The 10,563-nt window shown below is 31.4% G+C and overlaps 1 protein-coding gene across 4 annotated transcripts; it reads left to right on the top strand.

Annotated features, from left to right (window-relative positions):
* Positions 1-4,531: 4,531 nt before the first annotated feature.
* LOC115246408 (acetylcholinesterase) lies at positions 4,532-10,557 on the top strand. 4 transcript variants are annotated; one of them, XM_029825218.1, is made up of 14 exons: positions 4,532-4,843; positions 5,369-6,071; positions 6,323-6,615; positions 6,698-6,827; positions 6,905-7,058; positions 7,144-7,321; positions 7,392-7,798; positions 7,952-8,142; positions 8,230-8,416; positions 8,488-8,593; positions 8,674-8,869; positions 8,959-9,074; positions 9,273-9,301; positions 9,566-9,739. In XM_029825218.1, exons 2-14 carry the CDS (start codon positions 5,802-5,804, stop codon positions 9,598-9,600), a joined length of 2,292 nt encoding a protein of 763 aa, XP_029681078.1. In that variant the 5' UTR covers positions 4,532-4,843; positions 5,369-5,801; the 3' UTR covers positions 9,601-9,739. The 4 variants fall into 4 exon arrangements, with proteins under 4 accessions (XP_029681078.1, XP_029681081.1, XP_029681080.1 ...); XM_029825221.1 differs by having other exon boundaries at positions 4,533-4,843; positions 8,959-9,084; positions 9,566-9,671; XM_029825217.1 differs by lacking the exon at positions 9,273-9,301 and having other exon boundaries at positions 4,534-4,843; positions 5,369-5,647; positions 5,723-6,071; positions 9,566-10,557.
* The last annotated feature ends 6 nt before the right edge of the window (positions 10,558-10,563 follow it).

The following is a 10,563-nucleotide window of genomic DNA, read 5'->3' as shown; positions in this document are numbered from 1 at the left end:
TATTAATATGATCTATGAAGAGTAAAAATTATCAATTATTAGATTTTAATAATAGAAAGTTGTTTAACATACAAAAGTAGATGTGATAATGAACTATTTTTATTTATTAAATTAGAAATGTTTAAATGTAATATTTGATATTTCATAAATTACTCGCGAATTTTCATTGGTACTTACAAACGCAAAAAACGTACATCATTGAGATTATATTATATAAATTATAAATTATAAAATGTTATAAAAAGATAAGCTAAACTCTTCTTCATGTATATGAAAAAATGTTAATTATCAAAAGAGAATTCATTCATCACTAATGTTTTTTATTTTATTTCAATTAATGAACTACGCTTTCGAATATAAATCATTATTCAGCATAAATCTGCAGAATTTTAATATAGAATTGATGCAAAAATATTGTTACCTGCACGATAATTATTAAATAGCGCCATTTTTATTATTCATCTGTATAAAACGTGCTTAATATATGCTTAATATACACACAAAATAATGTATATGACGAATGTAAGAAAACGAATCGAGTGCTCTAATAAAAACTATTAAGAATAGCATCGCGTGTATTACCTTTAGTTAAAGTACTTAAGCTTAAACGCGCGCATCATTAGCTGCGAGCTTTTATTCGTACACGCACGCACCAACGTGTATGTTGGAGTCTGCGCATAATAAAAAGAAACTAAATAAATAAACTACCGCGTATATACTTGACTCAGTGGTGGGTCTTATTCCCACGAGTTCAAAGAGGACTATAATGTCCATGTTCCCACAAAAAAGGGATGTACGCACGACGGGGCATGAACAACGAGCATAATAGCGTACATTTAGACAAATTTTACAGGCGAATGTCGGACGTAAATGACCACCTCGAAGATCGCGTTACACAAAATTGCATTGATTCTTCGTATTAAAAACGCGATCGATAAAGTTAAGAATACAGGTCGAAATGATTCGGCAGAAAGTCATGCGAATTTATTATTTACATAGTGCCCGTATTCGCGCGTGAAAGAATAAAGTATCATAAACTGGTTTATGTCAGTTCCAATATTCCGATATAGAAATGCAAATTTTCAGGACTGTATGTCAATGTAATGATTATAAAAGGAATATCGCGAAAATGTGTGAAGAGATTTGATAGAAAAGCTATCCAATTTTTGCCAATTCTAATTGTAAGTGACATACGTGTATAATATTTCCAATCACAAACTATTCTCAATTATAATACAGAAATCTTCTATAATACCTTTTCTCAATTGAATAAATTATTTCTTCCTTGCTAGATAGAATCTTTATAAGCTAACTAAATATAATTTTTCAAATAGAAAATATACGGATCATATAATTCCATTCTCCATTTTCCATCTTTCGATTTTATTATAACCCATTTGTTTTTTAAACCCTGTAATTTTTAAATTGAACTTCTATATGTTTGTATACAATAAAAATGTTTTGAAGCAAGTTTTCAAATTTGTAGATATTATTATTATTTTTATGTAATATTGTAAATATTATTATTATTATTTGTAGATATTACTTACGCTTTCTTTAAAATAAAATGCTTGATATTTTATCGCTATCTCATTTTCGTCAAATTTTAACATCTAATAAATTTGATCTCGGCCAGTGAGAAGATGAGACTTCGTCAACTTGATAACTCCAAAGATAGGATAGTACAATAACTGGCAGTAATTAAAGCTATTTAACTCTTTACTGGGACTGTACAGACGAATAAGTAAAGTTGCGAGCCTGTGGAACAGTAATAAATTTACCAATTACTGTAAATTGAAGAACTTAGGCGCAGGGAAGTAAGATACGAGAGAGAAAGGGTATTCGCGTTTTATCCTCAGTGCGATGCTGGCGAACGTTTACTTTGTACGCATGTTTAAATATTAACCGATATCTTTACGATTTACCTTATTACTTATTGAACTTAAAATTCTATGAAAATTGTATAATTATTTGAGCATACGTGTTTGGAATCTTTTTCTCAGATACTGAATAATTCGGATCTATATTTAATTGCAGTTAAATGTCATCAAAAGATAAATGATTTTATAAAAACAACAATCAATTACGTCCGTTATTGGTTATTAAATACTTTGATTATATTGATATGATTTAAATTATATTGATTGAAACAATTAGTATATTATTGAAATTAATATAGTAGGAAGTCTGTATAATTTTTGGATATATACCGTATTCATAAAAAATATATATGCAATGTTACAATTATTTATAAAATGAGCTTTAGAATTTTTATTTGAATTATAATTTTAATTGTGAATGTGCAATAATAATTGATTGATCGTTTATGGATTATAATACGTGAATTCGATTTTTAAAAATATTTTAATATTCTACTTTTTCATAGAAAATAATGAAGATCAATGGAAAATGATTATAGAAGAAATAATAACCTAGCTTATCTTCTCTTTTCCATTATAAATTTTAATTTGCACGCCCTTGCAAAAGAATGTCATCGCGTGAACGGATGTATTTCGCAATGAGCAGTTCGCTCATATAGCTCCATGTTTATCAACAATAGTTTTTTCTTGCTATGATACTAGATATCAAAATTATTGCAGTGATGAATAATAAGTATACACATAGCCATACATAGCACATTTTATTATGACACTACGACTATTTAATACTTTCTCTTTCACTTATGAATTTGAGTGGAAAAAATTAAGTAGATAAGATTAGAATGTTATATTTGGGCCATAGCATTAAATGTGACATTAAATATAAGACATTGAAATTACAGATAGTTATGATAGAGTTACAATTATTGAGCTAGTTGTTAAGCTCGGATTTTTATGCTTTATATGATTTCGATTTTATTTTTTTCACAAAGTAGAAAGATAGGAGAAAACAATCTTTTAACCCTTTCCTTTTAACTTTCTTGTCATAAAATAAAAACACACGTAAAACCATGGAGATAATTATTTTAAAATAATATAAGAGTAAATATTACTTTTATTATGATTGATGATTAATTACATGAAATGAATGTACAATTGCTTGTACGGAAGTTTTTATTTATATATTTTATATTTTTTTTGTATGAGAATAAAATGATATTTAAATTATAATATAATTAAAAATTTCTTTCTATTTTTTATACAAAAATATTTTGTTATCTCTTAATTTTGGTATTTCAAGCTGTTGTTTGTTTTAATCACTTCTAAAGTTGATAAATTGATTGTAGAATTGGTTTCACTTTCGTCTTTATTTTAAAAAATTGTTCTTTAACGCCGCAAATTCCACGGGCCTTCCAATCATTGAATTAATCAGCGATAGATGCGCATGATAGGAATAAATTGACTTTTCAAGGTTTATTACAATGTTCAATGTCGCATCTCTCATCCAAATCTGCTTCGTAGATTTGTTTTTAAGCTGTTTTTAAAACTGTTGTCGATTTATGTCAAAATATAAAGCAAAAGTTGCCTCAATGTATGTTTCTCTCGTATGAATCATGCTGCGACTCGTCTCTCCTCTCTTCCTCTCTCTCTTTATGACTCATGATTTTATTAGCTAAAATAAATTGATCGTTCGCTAGTGGAACGAGTCGTTTTATAAACGAAATATAAGAAAGTATAAGATGAGACAATTATCGTAAAAGTTGGAAAATTGTCAATTAGAACTATTTAATTAGAATATCATTAGCGTGCCAAAAAGTTAGATTGAAGTTCTCTCAAATAAAAAATAGAGTAATAGAATTTATTCTCAAAAAGAGAAAGAGAATATGTGTGCATGTATGTTAAGCATTAAATTGTGCAAAAAATATATTAATGGAAAAGCTTTCAGCGTGAAAAATCATGCAGTGATTCTGCGAGAGACTGTCGCTTATGATAATATATTTCGCCAAGTTTTATGCGTGTGTATGCGTGTGTCGCCCGCATTTCTGTAATATACTATAATGACCAATGAATACAATTATTAAATTAATTGGTAAATTACAATTAGGAATATGAATAATTCAAAGATGGTTGAGAAAAACTGGTGCATCAAATTTGTGTAAGTTTTTGTGTAAATTGTATTTATCCAATAAAAAAAAGGTATTGTTTTAATGTATATTTTTTTGGAAGTGGGAACTATATAAATCGAATATATTATATATTGTCGTTAAATATTTACTAATATTTTCATCTTGTACATAAGGTGCCCGAAATGTATTGAGATAGTTGGATATTTTGGAAAATTTGTATTGTATAGAAAAATAAATGACTAACAATAATAAGAAAAACGCTCTATCGCGTCACTCAATAATTTAATAAAACATTCTGTAAATAATAAATTTAGCCACTTGCAAATTAAAACAATTAGTTAATAAATTTATATCATTAAATCTTATTTGCTTTTATAACATTTTAAATTTATATTTAAATAACATTTTAAAGGACAATTAATACTATTATCTTGTTTATCTATATGTGCATATACATGTAGTTTGCTCAAAATATAGGTAATCCACCGCTATGTTATTTCCTCTATCCCTTCATCTGCGTTCTTCCGCGATCATGCACATCCGCTCGATCGTGCCTCGGTGGTGCTTTTTGCAACGGGCCGCTGGCTGTCAGGCGCGTGGGTGGCTCATTGCCGACCCATTGCGGCGACATATATGCACGCGACGGCATCATTACGACTTAGTAGGGTCCGGCCACTGCCCTTCGCAACATTACACCTATCGTAGTTGGCAAACAGTGCGAGATAGTAGCCAAGTAGCAAGTTTATACGCACATTTTCACGTAATTCTTCGGTTCCGAGCGCGCGGTACTCGCGTAGGCGATCTTAATCTCGACTTCTCATGGCAAGATAACGGAAGGTGTGTGATTCATGAATGAATCTATCAACGCATCTTACACACGTCATCTTTTCTCTGTAACGTTACTATTAAGAGCGAAATATATAACTATATAATCAGAGAACATAAAAATAGCTGTATGTGTTATACAAGTTTTGTTCGCTATCAAATTATATCTCCACAATATATATGTATATATTTTATAGTATCGCGCATTTGACATTTTTAACATTAAGATTAATTAAATTGCATAATTAATTTTTGTTGTCGTTCGTAATTTTTAAGTTTCAACAAAGACTATTACTATATTCATAAAAAAAAAATTATCGAAAATATTCTATAAAATAATATTTATATAGCCTTTTGTATATTTATTAATTCATCCATCATCAATATAATTTTAATGAGGCGGCGCAATTTTTTATATTTAAATCACATACACACATCAGGTTTTAATGTGTAATTATTGACGCGTATACCATATATTCGTGTCTCTCATTTGCTTTCATACTCTGTTTATTAATCCCACCTTTGGACTTCTTGCAGCACCGATCGTGACATTTTGTATTATCGACTTCTGGAAGAGGTGGAGAACGGGGAGAGAAAAGGGCACGACGCACGGCGAACGCGACGGAGCCACCTGAGATATACGTTCAAACGTGACGGGGGGACGATAGGGTGTTGGCCGTGCAGGGACGCTTTCAAGCGCGCGTGCAAACGTTTCGTAACAACGACGCGTTGAAATTCGTTGGGAGTGCGAAATCGTACGCACGTCCATGTAATGCACGCCTGTACTTCGTCTCTCTCATTCTTCGTCGATAATCGGTAAGGAAATTGTCGATCTGTGCGGGAACCAACGAAGAAACTTTCACTTTTATCTCGTTTTCGTTTACCGCAAAGCAACAAAGAGTTTGCTGCGTTTCCTCGTGACGGAGAGTGACAACTTGACGTGACGTTCTCAGTCACACCTGCGCGAAGAATGGCTGTTCGTAAACAACACGCGTCCATGGGACGCGTTGCTGTTTGTTGCTATTTCTATGTGCTGCTGACGGACATCGTCGCGTTCGCCCAAGACAGTAACTTGCCTGGTAGCCGATACTATAATCGTGACGGTGTATATGTACCGCAAGACGCGTCCGGCTACAGGACCTATGTATATAAGGACAGAAGGTACGGCTATCAACCTAGTTACCTGGACCCTATTTACAGAGGAGCTACGAGGGCACCCGAGGATCGGTATCTTTACGATGTGAGTGAGGAGACTCGTGTTACTGATGCATGTGTCGTGTGAAAAGATATTTAAACGATATCAAGATGTTTTTTTTTAGGATTAATTGATTAGCATTTATACAGATTTTATATATGTGTGAGAGAAAGAGAGCATATGTATTCATTTTACTTGTATATGATTAATCTAACAAAAAATTTCTATAATCTTCTCTAATCTTTTTATACATAAGACATATGTAAGATATATCTAATAAAATAAAATTATTAAAGGAGACAACACCAAGGCTTCCATTACCAGGAATATTGGGTGGCTGGCGCGAAGATCTTCAAGGGAAAGAAAGAGCAGATTCTAAAAATTTCAGAGACAGAAACATAATTGTGGTTACAAATTATGGTCAAGTTCAAGGCTTTAAAGTTCAGTTGTATGACGACCCAAATGCAAGGCATAGGCCTTGGAATATGGCAGTGGAAAGAGTCACAAAAAGTGTCAATGTATTTTTGGGTATTCCCTATGCTATGCCACCTATCAAAGAAGGCCGCTTCAAACCTCCCAGACCGCACAGGTTAATATAAAATATTTCATATTTTTTACTATCTTAACATTCAATAATATTGTGCTAAGAAACAACATTTATTTCTGTTTAGAGGATGGCAACTTTTACAAGCTGTTGATTGGGGACCTGCTTGTCCCCAGCCTAGCGAATATACTGGTGCTACAAAAGGTGTGCGGGATGTTGATGAAGATTGCTTGTATTTAAATATATTTACACCTTCTGTAAGTGCACCAAATCCATAAAAAAATATAAAATTTATGTTTTAAATAAATCGACTAAAATTTTGCATTTATGCCAGGTTGGTTCTGGATTAGCAAACAAATATGCAGTAATGTTCTATATACACGGTGGCGAGTTCACTCATGGGGCTAGTAATTTGTTTCCAGCTCATATGCTAGCTGCTTTCTATAATGTTGTAGTAGTATCAATTAATTATCGCCTTGGCGCTCTTGGTAAGTAAGTGACTAAAAAGAATAATGTAAAGTCTTTGAAGCATTGCATCAATCAACAAATTAATTTATTTCATTGTATTTCTAGGATTCTTAAGTACTGGAGATGAGAATAGCCCTGGAAATTATGGAATTCTTGATCAAGCAATGGCATTACGATGGGTATACGACAATATAGCCACTTTCAATGGAAATCCTGATTCTATAACACTCTTTGGACCAGGTGCTGGAGCAGCGAGTGCAGGATTATTAATGGTTGCGCCTAGGTAATTGAGATTATTTTTATATATATTTTGTAATTAAATATTGAAATTGCATTTTTTTTTTATTTTGCAGAACTCGACATATGGTATCAAAAGTAATAGCGCAGTCAGGTTCAGCTCTAGCCGATTGGGCAGTGATAATAGATAAGTACCGAGCACAAAATACATCTCGAGTGTATGCAGAAATGCTCGGCTGCAGTATAGAGAGCAGTTGGAAATTGGTGCAATGTCTAAAGGACGGACGTAGTTTCCTCGAATTAGCAAATTCTGAATTAAAACCACATGTTGGGATGTTTCCATGGGCACCTGTACTAGATTTCAACTTTACAATACCTCAAGATGATTGGTACGAGGATTGGAGGGCATCTGACTGGCGTTTTTTCGCAGAAACACCGGAAAAGAGTATTAAAGATCATAAATATAGAAAGGATATAGCTTATATGGCTGGTGTCACAACTCAGGAAGCAGCATTTATTATAAGTATGTTATCCATTAACTCACTTATTTCTATTTCATTATGTTTATATCTCCTTACATCTAAAATTTTACTATTATTTACTTTAGTCAATTATATATTATTGCACTATAAATTATTGTAAATATATATTATTTTATATAATTCTTACATTGCAGAGAATAATATTACATTAGCGAGAAATCGATACATAATAAATTCTGAACTATTCGATCAAAAGGTTTGGGAATTAGTTCTGCAATATAATTACACTCTAAATCCACAAGGTGTTTATGAAGCAATACAATATATGTATACGTATTGGCCGGATCCAACGAATGTTACGCACATACGTGATCAGTATATAAATGTAAGTATGATACAATAGTACCAAAAATAAAAAATTTCTGTTATATAACATGATTATCTTTATCTTAATTGTTATTAATATTTTTAGCTCTTATCAGACTTCCATTATGTTGCACCATATGATAAAATAGCAAAACTCTTAGTGGAGAGACACGTACCAACCTATCTGTATGTTCTAAATACCTCGATAGAAGCGCTCAATTCGCCAGAATGGGCTAGAGTACCTCATGATACAGAACTTTTGTGGCTAACAGGCGCACCATTTATGGATTCTGGTATGTTCTTCTATACATACATCTATAATTAAAATTATAGTATCTATTAATACAAAATATTATTAATGCAGAATTTTTCCCACAAAAGTGGAAATTAAGTCGAGACATGTGGACCGACAATGATCGTAATATGAGTCGCTTTTTCATGGAGGCATACTCTAATTTTGCAACATATGGGTATGTATCTAGTAATACTGCTTTCTAGTTGCCTATATGGCATTATAAAAAATTGAAATGATTTATTTTATTTATTTTAGAAATCCGACGCCTTCACAAATATTGGGATTGCATTTTGATCTCGCTCGTCATGGACAATTACGATATCTCAATATCAATACAACATTCAATAGCTCTATTCAAATAAATTATCGTCAAACAGAGAGCGCGTTCTGGTCCATGTATTTGCCGACTGTTATCGGTTATCTTGTTCCTACATATCCTCCTGTTACGGAAGTAAGATTCTGTTAAATAGTATATTTGTGAGATGTTTTATATTATTATTAAATCACAGTTGTACTTATTATTTACAATTTTTGTTACAGTATTGGTGGGAACCTAAACAGCCGCTGCAAATCGCATTTTGGTCAATGTCAACGGCATGCTTGCTGCTACTTGTACTCTCTGTGGTGTGCTGTATGCTTTGGCGTAATGCCAAAAGGTAAGAAAAGGTAAACAGAACCAAATCCATGTAACTGCAATATAACTCGGTGGCACTCGCTGCGACCGACCGGTAGTGCATGCAGAAACTGGTTCTGGTTCATGGATACACAATTGGAATACGGTTTCTTTATCTTTCTTTCACATAACCATTTCCAAATATAAATTGCTGATTAACTCTATTTCTGCTTACAATTAGCAAAACAAAAGCAGCTAGAACAAGTGCAGGTATTTATGAAAAAAATATTTCATGCACACAATTTTGCACAATATTTTGCCTGTTACATATATTTGCTTATATAATAATATAGTGGCACTATATTATTTGTCTATAGTTACATTACACTATTTATATAAATAGAGAAAGATTTAACTACAATAAATAAATAATATAGAGAATGTACAATTATAACTCTTATTTTTATTTATATTTTATATATGCAATTTATGTAAAAATAAATGTAATATCTTTCTATATTATTCTTTTTGCAGACAATCTGATCACTACTATAGCGGAGACATCTTGATGGTACGAGAGGATGAGCATTCCGAGGGAATCGAGAATATAACACGTGCATCAAAAGAAAATATATACGAATATCGTGATGTACCAATAAAGTCCAGAATACCACGTCAGAACGAAACAAAACTACAAGAACGTTTAGCACATAACAGAAAATTTAATTCTACACCCTCATTACATAGCAGTTCTAATGTCTCATTGAAAGACATGAGATCGGAGGGTTTTGTTACAAGCTCGCCTAATGGTCAGCCTAAGCTAACGAAAACAATGAGTCAATCTACACTGCCGAAAGCTAAAAGTAAGACGCTTTTAGTACAGGGAGTACCACAAACAGCTGTTTAATAATTAAGTTACCATTATACAAACCGATAAACGTTTAATTTATTTTTTATATCTAGATTTTTATAATCGCATTATTTTTATAAGATCAACTTATTTATTCTCACATACAATGCCATATGAAATTAAGTTACAATTTTTAAAGACTATTTTATACAGAGTTCTGAAAATTATGAGAAATACAATGTAATAATTTAATAGGCATATGTGAGATGAAAATAATTGATACTACTTTTATAAAAATTTGACATATTTAATATTCTTTAACTGTTTATTCTAAATAATGTGCAAAAATCTATTTGTTAGTAATTAATTTACTTTTTATACAATTATATATACTTATTAACAACATTATGGGATATCTATACATATGAATGTATTTGCAAATCAAATTATTAGTGTTACATCTGTATTCTGAATATAGCGTAACAAAATGCCATTTGCATATATGATTATTAAGTTAATAATTAATGAATTTTTAAAATCCTAGTGCTTATTGTAAAATACTAGAATTTTTATAAATTACGCGACTAGAATAAAATATCTAAAAAGTGTTTGTATCCGTCCATAAGAACAAGAATAATTGTTATATACATGAAAGAACAATTTATGTAGGTTTTTTTATATA

This window comes from Formica exsecta, unplaced genomic scaffold (assembly GCF_003651465.1).
Source record: "Formica exsecta isolate Colony F162 unplaced genomic scaffold, ASM365146v1 scaffold149, whole genome shotgun sequence".
NCBI classification, from domain to species: Eukaryota; Metazoa; Arthropoda; class Insecta; order Hymenoptera; family Formicidae; genus Formica; species Formica exsecta.
This window is presented reverse-complemented; position numbering and strand designations above follow the sequence as displayed.